The following is a 26113-nucleotide window of genomic DNA, read 5'->3' as shown; positions in this document are numbered from 1 at the left end:
TTGTAAAAGCACACAGGAGACATAGCTAACCCAAGCTGAGGGTTGGGATATTGGCATTTTACAGCTGAAAAGCACCCAGAAGGCTGTCCAATTGAAGCTTTCACTTTGCAGACAGGGACAACAACGTGCCTGGGGCCTGACCACAAGCAAGGAACCCCGCTGGCCATAAGGCCAGCCCTCCCGCCTGTCGGACCCCCTGGCACTCTCCTGCTCCCACGCAGCATGGCAGCAAACCTCAGTTCCACGCAGTCACCTTGAGCCACACGCCTTGTTGTGATAAAACGTTTATGTTTCCCGGGAAGAAAAATGTTAACTGCCCGTGACTAAATATTTTGGGGGAATATATTAATATATTCAGTGGGTTGAAGGAGCTGTGGTTTACTTCTCAGCTCTTGATTAATTATTTCAAAGAGGAGGTTTTGTTATTTCCTACTTAGTGTGACTTAACAGGGAAGATAAGTCCATCCACACAATTAGTCCAAGTTAATGGCTATAAAAAGCTTGAAAAGTCCAAAAATAGGTCATTTATCACTACATTGGAGGGGAAGGGAAGATGCAAGGACAAACAGCGGTGAAGCAGGGAAGTGAAACGTGTGACACCCGGACTCAGGTTGCCAACAGACCTGCTGTCAGATTCCACTGACAAGTGTGGCTCTTTAGGCAAGTTATGTAACCCATTTTAAGCCTGCTTTTCTCAGCTCTGAAAATGCAGAGTGTCTACATCATTGGGTTGTTACGAGGATTCAACAAAGTAGTGCGTGATAATCACTCAGCACACAGCTGGGACATAATATCCACTCAGAGAAACAGTCGCTCTTATTAGTCTATAAAGAGAATTTAACAAGTTGTGATGCTGTTAATATGTAAATGGTAAAACTGACACCATGAATGTATGTGTATATACCTCACCTTCTTTTAGAAATTACAGTGGAAACAGGTGAGAAAGAAAAAAGTAAAAAAAAATAGAGCCAGGAATAAAACCGATACCTACCCTGCACATCTGCACTCTTGCTAAAGATCAACCACAGACTTCACCCAGAGCTTTCTCATAACCAATGCAAGTAGGACAGGCTGGTCAGCTATACAGTGTTCAGTGTTCAAACACTTGACAAATATTTCTTGCGTGCCTGCCATGCTCGCGCCAGCCTCTTTTCTATGTGTTGGTGTTTCAGCAGTGAAGAGAACAGACACAATCCTCACCCCCATGGTGATTATATTTTAGTGGGGAGGAAAATAGTATGGTAAATAAGATGACAGCACATTAAGACCGGAGACATGCAATGGAGACACAGAGAAGGATAAGAGAAAGAGTTTGCAGTTTTAAGTAAAGTGGTTAGAGTAGATCTCCCTAATTAGGAAGGGGACATTTTAGTAAAGACATGTAAGGAACTAAGGGAACAAGCCATGTGGGTATTTAGGAGAAGGGTGTTCCAAGTAGAGAGAACCACCAGTGCAAAGGCCCTGAGGTCAGAGCAGGTCTGGGTGTTCAGTGAATAACAAGGAAGCCAGCGTGGCTTGGAGCAGAATTACTGAGTGGGGGAGAGCAATAGCAGGTGAGGCCAGAAAGGTAACTGGGAGCCTCTTACACAGGGCCTTATTGGAGAGGCATTAGAGGGTTTTGAGCAGAGAACAGATGCTATTTGACTAAGGCTTTTAAATAATCCCTTTGGCTGCTGTATTGCGAATGGATTCTAAGGAGGTAAGCTTAGAAGCAGGGAGATCAGTGAGGAGGGTATTTCAAAAACTTCCCATTTAGAGTATCTGCTAAAAGTCAAATATGTTTTGAAGATAAGAGACAATAGTATTTCCTGATTGATTAGATGTGGGGTCTGAGAGAAAGAGAGAAGTCAACAACTAGATGACAGAGTGAGTGGAACAGGTCTGGACAAGGGGCTCAGGAGTTCAGCTTTGGACATGCCAAGCTAGGAGACATCTGAGTAGGCAGTCAGACAAATGAGTCTGGAGTTCAGCAGAGAGGTCTAGGTTGGAAATATACATTTGGCAGTTGACAGCATAAAGTATATATTTAGAGTCATGAGTCTATAAAGTAAGGAACAGAAGAGGTTCAGGGATGAAGACCTGAGGCATCCCAGTATTGAGACAGAAACAGATTAATTTCCATGAAACTGACACTGTCACTTAGCCCAGAGTCTCCATGTTACCCTTCTTGATCAGTGGTCAGAAAACTATGGCTCTTGGGCCAAACCTGGCTCACTACCTGTTTTTGTAAATAAAGTTTTATTGGAATACAGCCACACTCATTTGTTTATGAGCTGTCGATGGCTGCTTTCACTCTATCAGGGTACAGTCAAGTAGTTGAGACAGACACCAACCGTATGGCCCACAAAGCCTAAAGTATGTCCTGTCTGGCCCTTTACAGAAAAAGTTCTGCAACCCCTGTTCTAGATGGACAGTGGGTAGTAGCTCAGTAGGGCAGACTCAGAGTCAAAAAAGGAATCTCACCAATCTAATGGTGCCATCTGCCTTCCCTGTGTGGCAGCGACCTTGTTAAGCTTGGACTTGAAATTGTTTTCCAGAAACAGTGCTAGACTTTGAATTGCTCTTCACACACTCTTTAAATCCTCCCTCCTTTAATCTTCCTCCTTTTATGTACTTGCAAGACTTTTGGGTAGAATTAGAAGGATATTTATCAAAGCAAAGCCAGTGAACCCATGACCCTGGCCTCGCTGACCCCAAGCTGAGAATTTCAAAACCTAGTTATAGCCTATGGTGTTATTATCTGCCTTACCCCAGAGGTCAGAGCTCAGCCACAGAAACATACTGCAGGGATTACTTATGTTTTCACAATATGTGTGAATTTTATAGCTACTGAGTTCATTTGCCAGGAAAGAAGAAGAAATTGCTTAGGAAGAGAAAAAGCGGTCCTGTTCCCCTCATTGCCTGATCATGTGTTGGAATCCTTTGGGGTTCTTACTTAACAAGATAAGGGTAACTCTTATAGCAGCAGATTTACTATTCTGATAGCGTGTCCCAGAAGATGGTCCCATGATGACGTGTGTCATGATGAGCACGTCTGGGTCTTACACTAAAACTTCATAAAGCATCAATTAGGATTACTCGGAGTTCTTTCCATTATTTCCTCCTTTTGGTCCTCATCTCTGCATCCTCCTCTCCATTTCAATAACTCAGCCTTAGCCTAGCAGAACTATTATTTAAAGATACATCTATGACCTAAGAACTAATGAAATTCCAACACTCTTTCTCCCGTGTTTTCTCTGTCTTCTGGTGACGTCCTTCCTCTCTGCCCAGGCGCCCAGACTTGGAAGTCAGGACAGTGATTTACTGCCACGAGTGACTGCCCTGGCAGTTCCCCACCTTCTTCTCCATTCGGTGCAGGAGTCTTCCAAGCCGCAATTTACTGAGTCCATTTTACAAGAGCTGAACACTGATAATAGTTTTAGTGATCTGAAAGCCTGAGATGAGACCCCAAGCGACCTGCACAGGGAAGGCTTTCCAAATATTCCAAGCTGTGTTATTAAGGCTGAATTTCCATTTTATGCTTTATAGATGTTCACTTGGAACAGTGTCAAATGACAAGATGTTTGATGCCATTTCAGCCTCCAAAAATGTATTAATGGAGTACTAGAATAACTAGAATACTCTGGTAGATGGCCAGATCCTTTTATGTAACTATTTTTCCTTTTTTTCTCACGCATAAATAGAAGCAACTTGCACAAGGAAGACCTGACTCTGTGCCCATATTCTACACTTAACCTCTGTGAGCTGTTTCCCCATCTGTAGGATAGGAATGATGATATTAATACCTATCCCCAAAAGTGGTTTTTGTGGGTGGAAGGTGGGGAAAAGAGGTTAATTAAGCTAAAATTGCACAGTGCACTACCTGGCTCACAGCCGGTGCATACCAAGCATTAGTACCTTTCCCACCTAGGAAGGGAGCACTGCATGAGGGCAGGTCACCTGCATCTCGGGGTCGGGGTAAGTCCAGAGTTAAGGCAGAAGCTGATGAATGTGTGAGCCTTGACTCAGTGTAATTTGGGCATGTGGATTGTTTGGCCTGAGGAAAGGAGAGAATATTACCAAAGCAAATTCAGTAACTCCTTACATTTCTGCTCAATGTTTAACAGAGACTCATACTCACACTGTCTCCTTTGGGAGTTATAGCAGTTTCCGGGAAAGATTCTTATCTCCGTTTTACAGCTGAGGAAACTGAGACAGATGAAGTACGTGAAATGCTTAGTCACGGGCAGAGCCTAGACTGAAACACTAGTCTTCTGACTTCTAGCTCCGTCTTCTAGCCAATACCTGACACTGCTCTGAGGGGTCGGCCCTGGGTCTCCCTGTCCAGGTTCAACTAGAACATTTCTGGCTAGACTCAAATGCTAGGACCCCACATAAAATTTCCTAGGATAAAAATCTCTGCTCTAAAAAAAAAAAAAAAAAAAAAATGGAAACCATTTCACTCTATCTTTGTAGCGTAGTACATCCCAAACTAAATTACATCATATTAGCCTGAGACAAGATGCAAATAATCTTTAATTTATCCCATCATTATCTCAATCTCTGTGGGCCGGAATCTGGGGCAGTGTTGTTGTTCCCATTTGTGAGTGATGGAATTGAAAGCACAAAGTTGTCCTGTGGTTTGCTCATGATACAGTGTTTGCTGTGGAATAGTAACCCCACAGTTGCCCAATGTTCCTGTTTGATCAGATCACACATGTAGTCTGGGAGTTTATCTGCTGCAAGGAAAAAAAAATTTTTTGACCAAGGATTTATTGTCTTAGCAGAGCTGAATGGATTTTTGCATAAGTTTATATCTGTGGCTTCATAAAACAAAAGAAGACATTTCTCAGGACACTTTATTCTAGAAAAACATCACGGGCTGGTGCTTTTGTGGATATTTTGTAAATGTCAGAGAATCTATAGTGTTATTGTAACAGATAACCCTGGCCACTGACACTTAATAAACGATTCTCTGAAGCACCAACTTGGGAGACACTGGGATGTTCAGGAAAACATGCAGCTCCCACTCCCCTGCCCATCTGCCCATGATGCACACTGACCAAGCCAGAGGCGTGCTGTGGAATATGTGTTTATCCTCTAACAGGGAACTAAAGGAGAAGATTCAGCCAGAAATCTTAGAGCTGATCAAACAACAACGCCTGAACCGCCTTGTGGAAGGGACCTGCTTTAGGAAGCTCAACGCCCGGCGGAGGCAAGGTAGGTGTTATTTCTGAGCTCTCCAGACTTGGGTAGGGTAAGCAGTGGCCTGCTCCCTGGGGACCCACAGGGACGTGGTGTTGGTTTAAGGGTGGGCCATGCAGTGTTGTATTTGGGACAGGAAGAGCAGTCCAGGAAAGTTCTGGTCCTCGTGCATACCCAAGAAGAATCAAAATCCAGGATTACTAGAAGATCCATGGAACTGAAGAGCCATTCTTTGCCATTTAGCACCCGCCACAAGGCTGCTAGTGGTGGTGCCATTTAGCCAGTCAGTTGTGTCCCTGATCTGTTCATTGCCTTTGGAAAAATCAACGTTCAGGATATATGGCCCCCATCAAGATGATTTATAAAGTTTACATTTACTTGACATTGGGCAAAGGGCTCAGAAGTTTGGGGATGGGGAATGGCTAATAGACACATACCACCGAATGCCTCCACCGATGCCCAGCTAGAATCCTTTGGAACCTGAACTCCTAGAACTAAATTTAACCTTCTAGTCTATTTCACCCTGAAACTTCCCTTTTTAGGTTGAAATGAGTAGGTTCTAGCAGAATAACCCTGTTTCTAGATGGACTATAATAATTACAGGGGTTTTTTGGTTTAAAAAATGTTTGCTCCTGATCTGTAAATTTTTCCAATTTTCTAAAAATGAATTACCTCATGAACAAAAAAATTAGCATCTAGAGTATAAATTTATTAGTTCAGCTCCCTAGGGAGCGTGACCATCTGTGTTTAACACAAAATCATCCTTCGGAGTGCACAAAGAAAGGCTTTTTGGTATTTGGTAAATGGAATTGAAATCTGGTGACTGGCTCTGTGCTTAAAAATAGGGATCCAAAGCAGACTGTGCTGAAATTGATTTCCTATCACCCCATCAAAACATTCCAGTTAGATTTACACAGATAAATGAGGACGTGACATGTTTAATCCATTCGAGAAAGATGCACTTCTACCTGAAACCTCAGATGGGTGGCTCACCTGCCTGCCAGGTGCCATCACAAGCTAAAGAGCAGGTGTCCCCGGTGCAGGAGCCACGGCCACACTCCCTTTAAACCTGTCCAACAGGAAATAGGACACAGATGAGGAGATTTAAGGGATTAACTTTACAAGGGCAAATATAAAAGAGCTTCCAGTTTCACATATCTGGAAAGTGGAGGAACAAATGCAGAGGCCTTGACTGGGCCTCGTTTGGCTAGAAGGTCCCCGAGTTGATACTTGCCCATCATTCTGCCTGTCCCTTGTGCGACTCTGCCACTTGGATGGTGTGATGCAGACATGTATAAATCTGGGTTTCTGGGGCTTCTGACCACGTTAGAACTGGGAGGCAGTAAATCTGGTACAACACAGTAAGCCGGGTTCAGGTCCCTGCCCCGCACTCACTAGCCACAGGTACAGGTAAGAGTTAATATGGAGGGGCCAGGGACACCCTGCTCAGTGTCTCTGTGCTTCTCTTCTTCTGTCAAATGGGGGTGATGTTAGTTCCTGTGTCGAAGAGCTGTACAGGTTAAATAAAATTATACATCCATAGCAATTAGCACGGTGTTTGGCAGGTTACCAAACATTCATTAATGATATTGGTTATTCATTTTAGCCTATGGTTCCTCAAAATATAGATTTTTGAGCACAGGAGGTAGAGTGGCACCAGAGGTCACATGCCCGCTTCACTCCTCTGTTGCACCACGGAGTAGAAGGCTCTGGTTGTGGGATCCTTCACGACAGAAACTGTCTTGCTCCTGTGTTCCCCTGGACTCCTGCAGGGGAGAGTTAAGATGAAATCCCAGGAGTTGCCCATGTTAGGGACACTGTTGGCTTCGTAAGAATCTGTAGACTCAAGAACTGCCCCCTACTTTCCTCGTCTGTTAGAGATTAAGGTCTTTCAGAATCACTTGCATTGACTGGTCTTGACAAGAGCCCAGGGCTAAACACTAGAGAGTCCTGTCAAGAAATGATAGCACGAGACGTCTCATTGAGAACTCTGTCCATTCCACTGACCAGCTTTCCCTCTCTGAGTGCTAATATCACAAACATCTTGGAACTCAAGGCTGGGAAAACGTGCACTTCCCACTTCTGCCAGCGAGGCCTGTGTGCCCAGTGCGATCACCTAGAGCCAAACGGTTCATTCAGGCACAGGAACCACATAACCCTTTTGGGGAAGGCAGGTTGCACCTTCCTCTGTCCTTCACTGAAATTTTCTTTTAATATTTTATTAAACCTAATCATAACTCATTCTGACAAAAAGAGATACAGACAAATAAATACATATTTTCGAATGAAGAAAAGCCAGTTTGTTTTCAGGCAAAAGGCACTTTCCAATAGAACAGAATAACAGATAATCATTGTCCCCAATCAAAAGGTGGTGGGACCAGTAGTGTGGACAAGAGAGGCTCTTCTTGGCCGGAAGAGCAGGAAGGCATGAATGTTACTGAGAGCCAGCTCTGTTTAAGGTGCAGGATGCAAGCTTTATATATGTTCTACTCAGATAATTAGGACCATTACTTACATGAAGAACAAAGATCCCTAAGGGTTTTATAATTAGGCCCAGGCGCCACAGCTAATAAGCATCAGGGCCAGATGTGTGACTCCAAGGCATCTGTTAGGCCACATCATCTTTAAAAGTATGGATATATGTAACCTAAATGTCTATACACCTGTAACATTCTGAAATTTAAAAAAAAGTTTGCAGGGGCTCTGGAGTCATGTGCTGTGAACAGCTGTGCCCAGGGAGGCAGAATTCTGTCAAAACACAAGTCTCTGGTTTTAAAGAAAGCCCAGTCAGATGAGGAAGATTTGAAAGGCAAAATGACCTTCATCGGTACCTATAGTCATCGTTTCCCTTTACTGTACAAAAAAAGAAATCTTGGATCTCATCACCTGGAAGATGACATTTCCCTTTAACCACATTTCTGGGTCCCTCTTGTTTTGTGACTTGGAAAGTTTCGACCTTAGGCAGGAAGTGGACCTTCTCCTGAACACACTTGGCTCATTTTAGGTTAACCTAGGAAAAATCCAAAACTGTAATGGAAGTGCTCTAAAGACGTCCTTCAGAAAAGACCTGCCTCCCTAACACAGGGCTCTCAGGGCCCTCTGGGTCAACAGCCAGCTGCCAACCGTGGGCTCTGCACCCAAAACAAAAGTGTCCCCTACTTCTACAGCAGAGTCGATCGGGACTTGGTTCTTGCTGTGCCCTGTGCCTCGCTGAACTGACCAGCATTCCACACTCACCAACCATAGCTATTGCTCAGCTTCCTGGTCTCCCCCAAAGACCTGGTGGCCAGCCCCAAATTTGTCTTCAGCCTGGACGGTAAAGACAGACAGTGAGCTGTACTGTGCAATATAGCTACCTGTGAGTGTTTAAATTAATTAAAATGAAAGAAAATTTAAGATTTGTTTTCTTACTATTGAATAAAGCAGATATAGAGAATTTCCATCATTGGGGGAAGTTCTGTTGGATAGAGCACTGCAAAAATTACAGTTCTCAATGGTTGTTAACTCCATAATCATCTATGTGACATTGGGAATAGCTTTAATCAACCCTTCTTACCAGGCTTCTGAGCTCTGAAACCAGCTTCTTCCTCTGATCCTTCACACACACACACACACACACACACACACACACACACACACACACGCGGAGGGAGGGAGGGAGGGAGGGAAGGAGGGAAGAAAGGAAGGATCTCTGTATTTTCAGTTTTTGAGTTTGGGGATGAGGAGATTGCTATTAACATACTCTCATTTGTAATTGACTGGAGGACTTCCATATTAACTCTTATTTTCTCCTAAATGCCAGTAAACAATCTTTGATAATGTTCTCACTGCTTCCTGCTAATTGCTTTTAGTGACGCAATTCACTCTTTCATTGCCCAGAGGGATTGAAGAACTAGTAACATCATGCTGGGTTTCGAAAGGAAAATACACATTTTTCTTACCATAAAAGAAACTGCAAGTCAAGCCACTGCTGGTGGCTGACAATGAAACTGTCTCACCCAACAAGCATGTCTGTGTGCTGTGCTGGTTGGAGCTGGCAGCTCTGCCCTCCGGTATAACAGCTCTCCGTTCAAGACGGACAAAGCCTCTACACCTGCCAAAGCTAAGGAGGACTTTCTCGGTTTTTACCCTGAGAAAGATCCAGGCTGAGTATTAGTTATGAGTCAAGACAAGTTTCTCAGCCTTTCAGTCCCTGTTTCCAATATTGTGTCATCCAGGCAAGACCTCCTGTTGGACAGGTAGGAGCTGAACATAGCTCTCATATCAGCGATGTGCAGATCATTTTGCTTTCCACCATGTTAGTTGTAGACAGATGAAGAGGAACTTGTATAGGATAAGAGAAGAATTAGCCGGAGGTAGGAGGAAAACCAGGACAGGGTGGCGTCATGTAAGTCAAAGGAATTTAAGGTTCTGAATGGAGGAAACTCCAGCAGCTTCACAGCAGATATTGTTATGGCAGAGTTCCAGGTAGCTTTTTGGGTTTCTTGTAAACAAACATCAATGGCAACTTTGCAAGGAAGATGGTTGTTTTGCCCTGGAACCCTGATAAGTAGCCACAGTTCTATATTAGTTGATGAATGTAAGAATATGTTGCACAAGAGACCTTCCCTCTTCTTATTTTTCCCTACAGCATAGCCAGAGTTGCTGATTTGTCCCTCTTCCTACTTCCCAGCCCCAGAATAACATCTTTCTCTTAGCTGAGGGAACTCCTTGTCCTTGAGCGCCTTGGCTCTGTCCCTCATGTCAGCCTTCCATGCTAATGATTTTTTGCTACACTCGGTAAAGTGCTGTGTGCATCGCAGATGCTCTGCAAATATTCATTGGATAAACAAATTTATCCTGAAAGTATAGCAGCGAGATTTTTTGAAGTCTTACAAATCAATATATCTTACACATGAATATTAAGTGGTGCAACTTACTACTCCACGATCTATCCATTTGTATTCTACTGTATACCAATTAAATTTCTTAATCTTTCTCCTGAAAATCTGTTGAGTATAACTGATCTCCTTTGATTGTGCCATATTGACTCTTTGGCTTCCAGTACCACTGCGAAACCCTGGAGCTTACCCCAGCTTGAGAAGCAAAGGATTCCTATAAAGTGCAGACTAAGGTCTTACTCAGAATAAGCCCGGGACATCTCAGTGCTGCATCTCGGTGACTTCCTTCCCAGCCTCTGTTACCCTTCAGTCACTCACTTAGCCAGCAATCTCACCTCAGAGGCAGCAGGGGAAGGAAAGCATTATAGCAAATTTCTCCAGCTGGCTTTATGGTCATCACAGCCTTGCAGATCAGCTGACGGGAGCTTGTGGGGAGGAGGAGCCCCCATAGCCTGCCGGGCCAGTCCCCAAGAGCACTGTGGATGCTCAAAAAGCATGGCCTCCTCCTCTGGAATTCACAATTCCTATTGTGAGTTACAAGTCAGATTCCCAAATGTGTTCTCTTCGTGGAAAACCGATAATCACACATTTGCCTAATTAAAATGGCTGTGAATTACTCAGGGATTAACTGTGTTTTCTCCCTTTGAAATTCTCTCCCAGAAAAAGGATCCACATTTGATGTGTATATATAACATAATTTTGAAAATTTAGCCATTCAAGATGTTTTCATAGCTATTCAATTACTCCTTTTTTTTCCCTTTCAAATTTTTCCACTGATGTTCAGATCCTTTTAAATACATGAATTGCCGTGTTCTGACTACAGGCAACAACTCTCAAACCCTATCTAGCGATGAGGAAGACAGGAATCGCAGAGACAGGTGCTTTTTGTGGATCAAGTTTGGGCTTTTTCTTTGTTCACTGTGTGGCTTTTACTTTCATTCTTAAAACTATTTTTCTAACAAAAGAATCACATAGTTAAAATGTGATTTTGCAGTGAGAGAAATTTTAGATAGAAAACCACTTTTCTTAAAATGTAATGGAGAGCTTTTTGGTCAGACTGGTTTCAAAATAATCTGTGTTTCAGGCATAGTAATGAGGTGACTTGGCCAAGGTCACAGAGTGTACAAACTGCATAATGGTAAGCAAAAAAAGGGGGGGTTATGGGTGTTAGATGCTTTGTGCTTTAGGGATTTTGACCAAGTCCCCTTGGGTCGTCATTTATCAACTTAGCCAGCACCAAGTGTGCAACTTGTATATGTCAGGCACTGTGCCAAGGGACTGGAACACTGCAATTATGAAACCAGTAACTGTCATCAGAGAGACCCTGCCTTTTCCACACTGTCAGGGCTAGAGTCCTCTTCTTCTGTCAATAGTAATTGTTCACAACACACCCACTAGGGCAAGCTGCTTACCTAGGGTCTGTAATGGGGAATACTAAGGTGGTAAACGTGGGCACCAATCACATAAGTCTAAGCCATCTTGGTGCAAAGAAGATGGTGGAGCAGCTCAGAGGATAGGGAGAGGCCCTTCAGCTGTGGCGATCAAAGAGGGCTTCCTGGAGGGGGCGACATCAAAGCAGAGCCTTGAGAGCTGCACAGACATTGCTATCACAATTCTAGTTCCTTATGCATAAACAGTTCTCTTTGCCTCTTTCTCCCTGCCTCATAGACTTATTCAAAATTTCTTATTACATTTGGGAGCCTGAGGGGGTAAAGTTGAGGGAGTTATTTATAAGAATGATACTAAGGTCCTGGTCATACCTGTTCAGAGAACTAAATTCTAGGAATTGGAGAGGAGAATGATTGTGAATATCCTCAGACTTTGGATAAATCCCTGTATTGTTTAGATGATTTTCTCATGAATCAGCCCGCCTTGGGGTGTCACCAGTGTCCTGACAATTCATTCATTAATTTGTGTGTTAGCTTCAGAGGTGGGGGTTTGTGGTGTCAACTGAAATGCAGCCTTGTACACAACTTTCTCACAGTCTGGAATCTCAGAGAGGAAAGTGGAAGCAGTAAATTACCAAGAAAAGCTGTTTTTTCTACATCTTCCTCCCTCTTTTGTCAGGCTTGAGTGAATAAGGAATAGTTCCCATGCTGGTTATAGATACTAATCCGATACCCTCTGAAAACCACCACCCATAAGATCTATTGCTACTGAGCTTGAAGGATTCGATGACTTTCTTGATTACCTAATGTATACCAAGCAGGACAAGTCATACCTTAGTACCAAAATCAATAAGGGGCTTACTGCCCAGAGGCCTAGAATTCATTCTTCCTCAAGGCTTAAAATATTATAAAATGAGTTGCTTGTTCCTCCAGGCAAGAGTATTAGGAAATAACCATGCTGATATTTTTGGAAACTGGAATCACTTGCCTTGTAAACTTGTTTTTTTCCCCTCAGATAAGTTTTGGTATTGTCGGCTTTCGCCAAATCACAAGGTCCTGCACTATGGAGACTTGGAAGAAAGTCCTCAGGGAGAAGTGCCCCATGATTCCTTGCAGGACAAACGTAAGTGGCGCTTTTGTGCAGGAAGCCCGAATGGTGGTTGTTTGTTACTTTCATCAGGTACCAGAACTTGATGGATTTGGGGTTTGGGACTGAACAGGGAAGAATGTGAAAGGAATGCTTAGGTGTCTTTCCTGAAAGACATAAACTTGAGGTTCAAACGTCCACTTTATACGTTACTTATCCAGGTGCTTTTTCAAGGAACAAAAACAACATAAACTTGTTTCTGTCAATTTCTTTTTTTCTGATGACCCAAAATAATTTCACAGAACTCACATGCTTGACCCTACCACATTGATTGATACAGTTTAGTGTATCCTGTAATTCTAACACAGAGTTAATGACAGATCCAGAAATGTCTAGCTTTCTAGCTTACTTCAGAGAATTAACTTGGACACTTTAAAAATGTCTGATCAGTTACACTCTACTGTCTGCTAAATATTACTCCAAATGTATATTATGTATATTTATTTGCTTCTTCTGCATGTTGTCTGTTTTAGCATGTACACTTTTGAGGTGGCAGTAATGTGCAAGATTCTTTTAGCCCAACACAAAACCAGGTACCAGGTTTTTTGACAGTGTGATGTGTACAAATTAAAGAAAGTATTATAGAAGCACTGAAACATTGAAATACACAATTAATTTGGAAGAGAAATGAGATAAAGTGAACATAGAATCAGAAGATAACCCAGGTAGAGAAATCAGAGGGAGAAAATGTTCAGAACACTTTAAAATAACTTTTAAAAGTCACCTTGACCCTGCAGTGGTAAGTGTGTCCCAGATGGAGTCCTTCCCCTGAGTCTCACACCTCCCCTCCTGTCACCCCAGGCCCGTGGAAGTCAAACCTGGGCTGCCTTCCCTACCACTCACAGCCATCAAAATAAACCATGAGTGGGAAATTTCCTGACACTTTCAGACTGTGCTGACATCTCAGGCAGACAGCCTGGAACATTCTCTCTTCCTCCTGCTTAAAAATGGGACAATCTGGTCTTTGTAGTGTCATTTAGTTCAGAAAGCAATCTCGTTTCCTTTCCTAGGAGAACTGCCTCCCCAGCCCACACTACTGGATCCCTAACTGGGGGAGAAAGAAATCTGCAATCCACTGCTGCAGAGAGGCTGGGGCAGTTCTGTGCATCCCTCCCCTGGGGGCTCCTGGGCCTCTGCCTGTAGATGAAGACCCTCCCTCCAGAGTTCAGAAAGCATCCCCACCCCAGCAGACAGGCTAGTCCAGTGGTTCTCTAAGTGCGGACCCCAGATCATCAGCTGCAGTGTCACCTGGGAACTTATTAGAAATGCAGATTCTCAGGCCTTACTCTCAGCCCTGCTGAATCAGACGCTCTGGGGGTGATGACCGGCAGTCTGTGTTTTAACAGACCCTCCCGGCGATTCTGATGTGCATGCAAGTTTGAGAGCAGCTAAGCTAGATATTGTTGCACCCTCCACATAATGATTTCCCCAAACGTGGCTTTCACCAGTAAGTATTTTTGGAAGTTATTGATTGTGTATTGCCCACTTTTAATTTTTGCAAAAAGAAAGGCTGTTAAAAAATAAAGTCTAACTAAAATTTAATATCACAGTTATTTCATAAAAGAAAGAGCTCTTGATCACACACGCACACACACAAATGGTAAGAAGGACCTAATCTTGGAATAAAGGACCTCCCTTCTGCTGAATTAAATTAGCTCTATGAAAACCCACGCCAGTGTCCTCATTTTCCTGCATTTGCAATTAACTAGTGAAAACTCACTGATGAAAACTCCCCCGTGAACTAGGAACTGACCAGGACAAGTGATGTGGAATCACTGCTCTGCAGCTGTTAAATGAAGAGTTAGAGGTTACTGTTGGCTGAAGCAACCAGCAGCTCTGTAGGAGATCCGCTGCAGCCCATTCTCAGCCTGGCCAAGAGAGGGAGAGTGGTCAGGACAGAACGAACAACAGCTTGGCTCACTCCTTCCCCATGAGGCCCAGTGAATCAGCACCCCACTCACTGGGCTATTATTTATCCCCATGTTTATAAAGATGTAATCCACTTCTCAACCCAAAGATAGGCATTTGGCGGGTGGGTTTGCCAGGCATGAGCACAGCACCCCCATGCTACCTGGCCAGTTGCCTAGGAAATTGCTAGCCCTGCTCCTAGAGAAGGCTCAAGGGCGTGGTAGCACTGGAGCCTTGTGTAGGGGCAGTTCCTGGGCTTGCCGATGAGCTGATGCCCCCCAACCCTACTAAGGGCCCTCACCTCCAAGACCCCAGGGTGAAAATGGCTAGCCAGGAACCAGGAGTACTGAGGCAAGGGGAGAGCCAGCTTGCCAGGGTGGCTGCAGGAGAATAAGGCCAGAGTTGCAAATCTCCACGCAGCTTTTGGCAGTGGCCACCAAGGGATGTTGGTTCTGAAAAAGGGTTGCAGCTATCTCTTCTGACAGTGCCTCCAAAACTCTCGTCCACCCCTTTCCTCTGTGGCCTTTGAAATCTAGTAACGTGAAGTTCCACAGAGATGCTCCATACCAGGTTACCCATTGCAAGATGAGCCAAGAATGCGTACTTGTGCAGGTGTGTGTCTGTGGGAGGGTGTGTGTGTGCGTGTGTTGGTGAGATTGTACCCGTCAGCACATGTGTGCCAGAGGAAGGGTATATCATGTGTAATGAAGTGAAATGAGGCTATACTGTGCTGGAGACAGAAGGCCCTGGCCTGGGAAACTGAAGTTTGCTGCTTCAGACCTGCCATCTGGTTTGCATTTAATTTCAATTCCCACATTCTGCCTAGAGCAAAATAGCCACCCTCTTGGAGGCTTTAAAAGTCAGAGACCTTATACCACTGGAAAAATGAGACTTCTTTGTAATTTAATGCTAAGTGCCCTTGTTCTTGCCATGTACTACTGCCCTCTCTGGATCAAGACCAAGGGCGAGATTTTCTTACACCTTCAGTTACTCAGTGCTGAATATGGAGATATTGATAAATCAACTAGTGTAAGGAAATCATCATAATTCAGCTATTGTGAGTGAAGAATGAGGGCCTCTCCTTAGCTGTTTTCTTCCCAAAAGGTTTAGAAAATCTCTCTTCTCATTTCCCTTTTATTATCAGGAACGCTGGCCCTTCAAAGTCCACATCTCCTGACGTCCCCTCTCGCCCCACGTCCCTCCCGCCAGGTTCACAGGTTGTCACCACCCTGACTGCACACTGGACTCCGGTGCTTCCCAGCAGTGCCCTGGGCAGGGACCCCGCTGCCTCCCTTCGAGAGAGCGTGGGCTGCGTGCCTCACCCCACACCAGCGGGGCCTGGACGGAAGCGCAGGCCCCCCCTTCCCAGGGGGAGACTAACCCCGGTGTGGCACAGGAGGACAGTGGCCACACAGTGAGCCACAGTGGGCCATTTGGGTCACTGAGGCATGGTGAATAATTCAGGTCCCTCCGTCTACAGAGAGAATTAACTTTGATTATTGGTAACAAGAATAATTACAAATGACATTTACAGAGTGCTTACTACATGCCATGCACAGTGCTAAGAGCTTAATGTGAATTATTCTCCCAGCAACCCAGAGAGGTAGATGTTATTGTCCTTACTTTACAGATAAGGAAACTGAGGTACAGAATGACTAAGTAACTTGTTCAAAGTTACAGGGTTAGTAAATAGAGCAAAGATCGTAACGCAGCCATCTAATTCTATGGCCTAGATTGTCACCCGCGATTCTATCTATGCTTCCTAGATTAAAAGCCAACAACGAGCTTGGCTCCAATGTAGGAGTTAATTCTCAGAGCAGTCCTTTGAGATAGATAATGTTATAATTTCACACTGCAGACATGGAAGCTGAGGCTCTGAGAACTTAAGCCCAAAGGGGTAGAGCCAGTAGGTAGATCTAGAATTCCAACCCCAGCTCTCTGATTCCAAAGACACAGCTCTTCCGACCACTCTATGCTACATGGCTGACCTACCAGATTAGAGAGACCGGATTCTTCACTCTCCCGTCCTGGGATCAGCCTGTCCCTTCTTCATATCTCAGCAGTAGCTTCTGCTGTAGAGCTGTGCACACAGCACGTGCTCAAGACTTACTAGCTACTTCCTGGAAATGGTTTCTGCCTCAGTGTGGCTCCCAATGGTGAAAGCTGAAACTATTTTCATCAAGGTGGCCACATTTACTTTTTCAGTGACATTTTTGTTTTAAATTACAATTAAACTACACTTGGGGCTGTGCTCAGAATGATTTGGGGTACTAGCACCTTCAAAGCATAGCGAGAAATCCTGGCCTAGCAAGGGTGCATGGAGCAGAAGAAAGAGCACTAAACTCAGCTCCACCCCCTAGCTGTGTGACATTGCATCATTAATTTCCTCTCTTTAGGCCTCAGTCTCCCCATCTGTAAAACGGGAGTGTTGAATTAAGATTATCTCAATCGGCCGGGCGCGGTGGCTCAAGCCTGTAATCCTAGCACTCTGGGAGGCCGAGGCGGGCGGATCGTTTGAGCTCAGGGGTTCGAGACCAGCCTGAACAAGAGTGAGACCCCCTCTCTACTAAAAATAGAAAGAAATTAGCCAAACAACTAAAATATATACAAAAAATTAGCCGGGCATGGTGGTGTATGCCTGTAGTCCCAGCTACTTGGGAGGCTGAGGCAGTAGGATTGCTTGAGCCCAGGAGTTTGAGGTTGCTGTGAGCTAGGCTGACCCCACGGCACTCACTCTAGCCCGGGGAACAGAGTGAGACTCTGTCTCAAAACAAAAAATAAAAAAGATTATCTCAATCCAGTCCAAATGAATAAAGCATTGACAGAAATGAGGCCATGCTGGTTCTCACATCTCTGGACCACACTTCTTTATCTTCTTCCACACAAAAAGGCCTTATCCAAATGCTAGCCTGGCTTCGAAGTCACCAAGAATCCCCTGCTGCCTCCTTAGACTGTGATTCAGGAGATATGTGTGTGATTCAAAAGTTAGGCACGTGATCCCTCTGTCTCTCCTCCTGAGAATAGAGAGGACAGCATTTGAGCCTTTCCATGCCTAATCTTCTGGTGCAGCTAGAGACAAACTATGCAAAAAGCAACCTTTAAAAGCTACACTGTATTTTTAGAATTTTGTGTTTTCCTTTTAGTCTTAATCTTATGAGTGATACAGCAGCTTGTCTCTGGGACAGGGGACAATGCATATAAAAAACATAAAATGTGTACTGCCACAAAACCCAGTGGCTTTCCATTGGAGATTCTGAAGACTGTTCCATGACAGACTTTGGTATTCCTCTTGTCACATTCCATATGATGGGTTTTCAAAGCCAAAGGGGTAACTAACTTACTCTTTGTAGATTGTGGACACTCTCTAGTTCATAGACTGTGTTATATATTATGACAAAAGACTTTCTACACGGTACTTGTGACTCAAACTCTATTTGAGGCTTGAGGTTTTTCTTGAATGGATTTGCTAATTATATGACAAATTCACTTCAATGATGGATTTTCCATTGAAAAGTTAACCAACTTCCCAGTGTGTCCAAACGTCCCCTCCTAGGGTAGTGATTAGACCTCCAGATCAGCCACTGAGGGGAACCAGGCCCACCCTTACTTATGAAAATGGATTGAAGGAGAACTAAAGTCAGTGTTTGTGATCAAAGGTAGGTTCAGGAATCATAGGGACCACCTATGGGAAGATGCCAATGCAAAGCGGACCAGGCAGAGAAGCAGAAAAGGTATCTGAGGTAAGGGGTTATACCAGCCACAAAGAGATTGCATTGGCCATGTTGCAGGAACAAATAACCCCCAAATCTCAGTGGCTTAGCACAATGAAAGTTTATTTCTCACCCATATTGCATGACTTACATAGGCTGACAAAGGACTGTTCCACACAGTCACTCAGAAACACAGGCCAGTGGCTGCTTTCCCACCCCAGAGCTGCACCACCTAGATGGAACATGTGGCTCCTTCAGTTTCTGTAGCTGGGATGACAAAATGGAGGATGCGTCAGTCTAGAAAAGAAGCACTTCCTCTCACATTTCATTGGTTAAAACTAGTCACGTGACCCCACCTAACTGCAAAGTTTCCTGGGAGGTGGAGTTTTTCATATGCCCAGGAGAGGAAAGCCAGCATTCGTGAACACAGGAAATGTCTGCCCAAAGGGTCTAGAATCAAGGCTGCAAGATTTAGTAGGACGGGGAGCCTGCAGAGATTCCTAGAGGACCCATCACAACCTTCCCTCTTCTTATGGTAAGAGAAAGCTCTAGGGGTATCAACAAATTTGGGCAAAGTTCTTATTTATTTTAAGGTACCTGGAAAATGTTAGCTTTTAGGGGGCCTTCCCATTCTGTTGTTTTAATATTCTATACATTCTATCATTTTATCTTTAACTATGAAATATCTCATTATCGTCATCATTAAAGGAGTCTAAGGAATTGAGCACACCAAGTTCCCACAGATCCTAATTCCCACCTTTGGACATCTACACCAGTCAGTGTGAGCTCCTTGAATCCACAATCCCTTATGGGGCTGAAGGCTTAGGGATTAAAGAAGAACTGATGACTTCACACTGGTTTAAATTAAGGTTCCAAACTGTCCTACTGTCTCCTGTCTCTCAGTTGATATTTAAAAAGTTTTAAATGCACACACATATCTTTTCTTATCTTCCTCCAACCTCTGAGTAAGACAAGAGATAACATTATTTTGTCTAACTGCATTATTTCCAGAGTCCCCTATCAGAAAGGAATGTTCCCTTTATTTAATTGAGTTTAGTTTTGTTGTCTGTAAAACAGGGATAATAAAATCTGCCTCACAGAATTGTTGTGAGAATTAATGAGGGGGAGAGAGAGCGATTTTGGAGAGTGAGAGTTCAGAACTGTTTAGAGTCAGATAAATTTTTTGAGATAGGGCTTCTTTCCCTCATTATCCAAAACGCAGAAACTATATAGATGCAGATGCTGTAGCAAGAGATCCTGATGTATGTAAAGCTCTTGGCATTGTTCCTGGCACCCAGAAGCTTTCTGTAAGATCAGTGTTGGCACCACTGTTACTATTACAAGCACTGTTATTTCTGATGCCATCACTTCAAACACTACTATGTTGGGTGTTTTTTTTTTTTTAGATATTTGTTTTAGTGAATCAAACTCTGCTTATAGGCAAGCTTTTTCTCCCCAGGGTTACCTTATACCAGAATATAAAAATGTACCTTAGTTTCTAGTCCTGGGACACTGCTTGATTTCTTTTCTCCTTTTCAGCACTCTGCTCCTTTTGCAGCAGTGTCTGGGAATGGCAACTGTGGTAGCAGACTCAGTGCTTAGTCCTGCTTCTTTACTGACATCCAAGCTTTCGCATGGTATAGTTACGTTCATTTTCTTTTATGAATTGCAGTGCCAGTGGCAGATATCAAAGCCGTGGTGACGGGAAAGGACTGCCCTCATATGAAAGAGAAAGGTGCCCTTAAACAAAACAAGGTATGATTTCCAAATTATTGAAAAATAGCTCTATTTGCCCAATGCAGTCAGTGCCTGCCATCGGCCCAACCCTCCTGTACAGCTCTGTGTGTGTGTGTGTGTGTGTGGTTGCACATCTCTTACTCAGCGTTCCTTTCCTGTTTCCTTTTGCATCTCTTACCCTTATTCTTTCTCTCCCTGACCACTTTTCTAATGGCCACCATCTCTTTCACTCTCTCACTTCCTACTTCCAACCCTAGGAATTGCCTTCTGGTTATTGTCACCCTGTCCTCTCTCCAGCCTCCTCCACTCATCCCCATCCATGCTCTGGGCCTCTCCTATCTCTCATTTATGTTCATTTCTCCCTTCTCCAACTTCTACCCCTATCTCATTCATTTTCTCCTGCTATGATCACCCCCTTAACATCCTCCCTGGGGTCTCAAAGAAGCAGGGACAGGCAGAGAGCGGCTGACTCAAAGAATCGGAGAAATCTTTAAAGGCCTAATATCCTTCAGCATCATGGAAAGTCAGCCATGAAGTATTTCAAACCCAGCTTAAAGGAGAGCATTTCCCCAGAGATCTATAACAGCCTGGGTCGCTTCATAGTGCAACATTGTTCACCTTCCCTCCTAGTTTACCAACCATGCCATTACAGAGAGCGTGGGAGGGGCATTATCTGAAAAGGAAGAAGAATTTCCTTTGCCCCCTAGAGGTATTTGCCCTTGGAGGGGCCATCAGGGAGCCCATTCTTTGTTATACCTCTTGACATCTTGTGATATATACCATCCATGAATGAAAGTCTCCAGATTTATCTGTGTGCTCCAGACATTTTGGTACCCAAAATGTCACATAGATTAATAGGTTGCTTCTTTATTTCCAGCATCAATATTTAAGAGGGACACCAAAATGATACACATCTTATTTATCAATGAGAGTTAAAATAAATAGTCCCTGCTCTATAATTTCAAATGTTACAAGACAAAGGAGAATCCGTGTGTTTGCAGGATGGCCCTGTCTATGGTTAAGGGAAAACAAAAGTACTATCAAAGTACTGTTCAGGAAGGCAGGGGGCAGGGGATGCAGCCACGGAGGCTGACTGCAAGGTCTTTGCTTAAGTTACATAAGTATGACTCACCTCAGGTCCATGGGAATCCCTTTTTTGATGAGCCTGTCACGTTATCATATAATGCGTTTACTTGACAAGCATAACAATGTCAGGACACTTCCAGGAGGCCAGGGTCTGTGGGTTGTCTGTTACACAGCACGCTTGGGGGTTTCCATTTCTCTCTTCTCTGTGATGTGGGGAGGCTCATTCTACAGCTCAGCGGATTCCAAAGGAGCATCTTTAACTGTAGCAGCTAAGTCTCCGGTTATCATGGTTTGCCTCTTGCGGGGCAGACTTTCTTCAATACCAGCAGGGATTACCATATGCTTGGCATGTCAGGTATTCCTTCTGCTATCTGAGAGCGCTGGCTCTGCTCAGCTCAAGCTGAGGAGGTCCCCATGCTTCTGTACACTTAGAGCGGAGCAGAAAACCACGTGGGGAAATTGGCAGCAACAGGAGTCTGTAACCCAGAGAAGGCCAGGAGGAGTGTACCTGGAAGCAAAGTAGCCTTCCAGGACTTCAGCTTGCTGAGTAGGGACAGAGAGAATCATATAAAATAAGTGTGGATCCCCAACATGTAAAAAGCTTGAGAGTTGTCGCTCCCATCCTTAGAGTAAGTAGACACTGAGCAAAGTGGAAATCAGTAACTTTTCTTGGAACTATTAGAGAGAACTGAAGTTGCAGGCAAAGCATCACCCTGGAACATGGAGAGTCAGGTGTCCAAGAAGACATAACAATCTTAAGCATGTCTGAACTTAATACAAAGGCATCGAAATACATGAGTTATGAAACTGATAGAACCAAAAGGAGAAACAGACAAATCCATTATTACTTTGGAGACTTCAACATCCCTCTGTCAGTAATCAATAGATCAGGCAGGCAGAAAATCAAAAAGAATATTGATGACTTGAACCAAACCATTAATCAACTTGATCTAATTGACATTAATAGAATAATCCACCTGACAACAGTAAAATACACATTCTTCTCAAGTTCACAGGAGACATTCACCAATATAGACCACATTTTGGACCATAAAACACATCTTAATAAATTTAAAAGAAGAGCAATCATACCAACTATGTTCTCAGATTACAATGGAATTAAACTAGAAATCAATAACAGCAAGATAGCTGGAAAATACTTCAAATATTTGGAAGTTTAACAGCACACTTCAAAATAACTCATAGTTCCAAGAAGAACTCTCAAAAGAAATTAAAAAATGTTTTAAACTAAATAAAATGAAAATTCAGTTATCAAAATGTGTGGGATACAGTGAAGGCAGAACTTAGAGGGAAATTTATAGCACTGAATGACTGTACCAGAAAGGAAAAAAGATCTAAAATCAATCAAGTTTCCAGCTTAGGACACTAAGAAAGAAGAGCAATTTAAGCCTAAAGCAAGCAGAAAAAAAGAAATAATAAAAATTAGAGTAGAAACTAATGAAACTGAAAACAGTAGAGAAAAATAACAAAACTAAAAACTGGTTCTTTGAAAAGATTAATAAAATTGATAAACTTCTAGCCTGATTGAGAAAAAAATGAGAGAAGACACAAGTCATCAAAATAGGTCTGGAGATGTTGTTCTTATTTGAACATGATACATGTGGATATTCTTGTATCAGACTCCTCTCTTCTTAAAGGAGACTAACAAAACAAATTGAGTAAATGATTTTTGCAGCCTTTTCTTGTTTACTTATTGTCATGACAATCATAAAATGTTAAATGGATGGATGTTGGATAGATGGAGGGATGGATGGATGATGGATGGATAGATGGGTGGTTGGTGGATGGGTGGATGGATGGATAATAGGCAGATGGATGATGATGGATGGATAGATGATGGATGCATGATGGATGGGTGGATGGATGGTTGATGGATAGATGAGGGATGGATGGATGATGGATGGATGGATGCATGGGTGGATGATGGATGGATGATGAATGAGTGGATTATGGATGGATGATGATGGCTAGATGGATGATGATGGATGAGTGGATGTATGGGTGGGTGGTTGGTGGATAGGTGATGGATGGGCAGATGGGTAGATGATGGATGGATGGATGGATGGATGGATGGATGGATAATAGACGGATGGATGATGATGGATGGATAGATGATGGATGGATGCATTATGGATGGGTGGATGGATGGTTGATGGATAGATGAGGGATGGGTGGATTGATGGATGATGGATGCATTATAGATGGAAGGATGGGTGGATGATGGCTAGATGGACGATGATGGATGGATAGATGATGGATGAGTAGATGGATGGGTGGGTGATTAGTGGATAGGTGATGGATGGGCAGATGGGTAGATGATGGATGGATGGATGGATGGATGGGTGGGTGGATGGATGATGGCTGGGTAGATGATGGATGGATGGAGCACACTGCTGTAAACAGATAGATAAGACTATAGATGAAGGCTACTTCCTGGGATCCACTGGCCCAGATATTATAGCCACTCTGGGCTCTTCCAGTCTGCCTTGAGGGGTAAGAATGGCAGTATCTCCACCAGCCTGGCTCTTTCATTTGCATGTACATGAAATTTACTTGTATTGTAATATTAATAACGTTTATACACCTGTCATCGGGCAAACCATCAAAGGAAGACACAGGAAAGCCACAGTTCTCCCTCCTCAACAGCCCCACCCCAACACCTCTTTTCTCAGTACTCCAGAGGCCCCCTCCTCCCTACCTCTAGAACTTTTGGGTAGCAAATGGGAGACCTGCAGCCTAAAAGGAGAGTTGACCAAAATGTATCTGTAGGAGGTCTGTCAGTGCATGGTGGGTGGGCACCAACCAAGTCATGTTGCTGGTGGGGAGCAGCTTCTGACATTTTGTGCCACAGGACACTTGGTTAGCGTAATCACTGAGCAAGGCACACTGAGACATTAGCATCCATAAACCAGAAGCTTTGTTAATGGCAAAGTATTAGTAACCGACAGTCCTCTCACTCATTCAGTATCTGCTAACGTGCCTGATACTGCCCAGGGCCCTAGGAATCAAAAGAGAAAGGGAGCTGGTCCTTTCCCTTGAGGTGTCTACTACAGAGGCATTTGTCCACGCAGTCAGTCTTTCGCTCAGTCACCGCCGAGTGCCTGAGACAGGGTGAGCTCTCGGCATAGAAGGTAAACAGGGCGGACGTGGCCCCCTCCTGCAGGAGTTTAGAGTCCAGCATGTCTAACAGAGGTCCGTGCAACAGGCAGAGCTCTGTGGGGACAAAAGTGCTGGGTTCTTCACAGAGACATTAGAAAATCTCTGACTGAGACTTAAATTCTCATGAGTAGATAGAAATTCAGTTGGAAGACTTAGATTTTTAAGGATTCAGGATTCTAAATTCAAGCTCTGTATTATAAAATAAGTTGATTTGTGGCTGTGTGTTTTCAGTTGGGCATTCTTGGTACTTGTCTCACCGGATTTGGGGCTTTTAGTGAAACGGTCATCATGTAGTCACCAGAAAGAAAATCTCACAGGATCCCATTACTTCAGATGGGAGTATGTTTGGTGTCAGAGAAACTTCCATCTTCCCATGTGCCAGATTCAAGCTTCAGTTTTTCCAGTGTGATGCGTAAGCCTGAAATAAGAAGTATATTCTACTAGAAGCTGATGTCCTCGATCAGCTTGAAAACTCTGGTCTTAACCAAAAAGCCCTTTATTCAGGGTTACTTCATTCATCATCCATTCACTCAGTGAATGCACCGAGCGTCTTCTCTGTGTCAGGTGCTAGGAATCCACAGATAAATATGACCTGGCCCCTGTCCCTGGGCATCCAGTAGATAAGATTTGTGCGAATTACAAATCAATGTGTCTGTGCCCCCAAAAAATTAAACACAGAGGGAGCCTGGGAGGGTTGAGAAAGGCTCGCAGAGAAGATGACATCTGATGTAGATTCTGAAAAGGAATCGGCCAGGGGGGAAGGGAGGGGAAGACTTCCCAGGAGAAGCAAACAGTCTGTGAAAAGGCACAAGGGCCTTTCCACATGTGACAAGCATCCTCTGACTGGGGACACTGAATTCCGAGTATAGGATAGATGGGGACAGGGAGAAGAATATGGGCTGGGGAATTTCTAGCTGAGAATGCTGCTAAGATAGATTGGGGCCAGAAATTTGTAGCTGCCTGAGAAAGGCAATCTCCTCTGTTATGTGCCACGTGAACGAGTGGTTTTGCCTTGTGAAATATTGATTTATGTTCATAGATATATAGATGAGCAGCAGGGCACTACAGCTGTGAAATCTACTGCTATTTCTAGGACCACCTTTAGCAGCCACACACATGCCAAGCTATAGCCTGCATCTTTCGTCAAAATGTTCTGCCCCCAAGGTGACCTGGATAGATGGAGAACCAGCATAGTTAAGTGGATGCTGAGCAAAATGGCCAGATGTGGTAACTTATTCCCAAGCAGTGTAAGGATTGGCAGCCAACACTGTATACTGAAAATATGTTACCTAAAACTCTACTCTTGTATTCAGTCAGTCCCACATTTGACCCACAGATGAAGGCAGTCCCTAAACCTCAGCACCATTTCTCCGAGCATCTCCTGGCTCGGCGTGCCTTGTCACTGGGCAAAAGGGTCATGTGGGAGTGGGGGAGGGGCAGTCAGAGACCACAGGACAAGCAGGGATATTCAGTTCCCCAGAACTCTGCCTATGTGAGCCTTCTTCCACATGGCAAGGTGGCATGTAAACATCAGTGGAACAGAGGATGGCGATAAGCTGGCCCTGGATATAATTATTCCCTGAATTAAATCCAGAGGTAATAAAAGACCTTCGGTAGTGAGCAGCAAAGCCCCAGAGTGTTAGCTGTCTGAGTGGGTGTTGTGGTGTGTGGAGGCAAGAAGCTCCTGGGAGGCACAGATCTGTGACAGTCTCCTCCACAGCCACCTGGTGCCTCTCTCCCTCACGGACAGTTTGGACAGGTGGCAGCTTCTGGAGTGTTAGCCAGAGAGGTGCCATCGCTCCTGGCTCTGCAGCCTCCCTGCTGCAAGTGCTGAAGAGCTGACCTTCACCAGTGACTCAATGACAGCTAGCCGGAGATGTCAATAAAACCCAT

At 44.0% G+C, this 26113-nt stretch overlaps 1 protein-coding gene across 5 annotated transcripts in view; it reads left to right on the top strand.

Annotated features, from left to right (window-relative positions):
* ELMO1 (engulfment and cell motility 1) overlaps nucleotides 1-26113 on the top strand; it is a 503740-nt gene that overhangs the window by 467541 nt on the left and 10086 nt on the right. For all 5 annotated transcript variants that reach the window (XM_045564710.1, XM_045564711.1, XM_045564715.1 and 2 more), the window contains exons 18-20: nucleotides 5087-5199; nucleotides 12468-12575; nucleotides 19890-19972. In XM_045564710.1, the coding sequence (XP_045420666.1) occupies nucleotides 5087-5199; nucleotides 12468-12575; nucleotides 19890-19972 (304 nt within the window). The remainder of the gene's footprint in view (nucleotides 1-5086; nucleotides 5200-12467; nucleotides 12576-19889; nucleotides 19973-26113) is intronic.

Source organism: Lemur catta, chromosome 11, assembly GCF_020740605.2.
Source record: "Lemur catta isolate mLemCat1 chromosome 11, mLemCat1.pri, whole genome shotgun sequence".
Classification (NCBI taxonomy): Eukaryota; Metazoa; Chordata; class Mammalia; order Primates; family Lemuridae; genus Lemur; species Lemur catta.
Note: the sequence above shows the minus strand (reverse complement) of the source record. Positions and strands in the feature narration are given on the sequence as shown.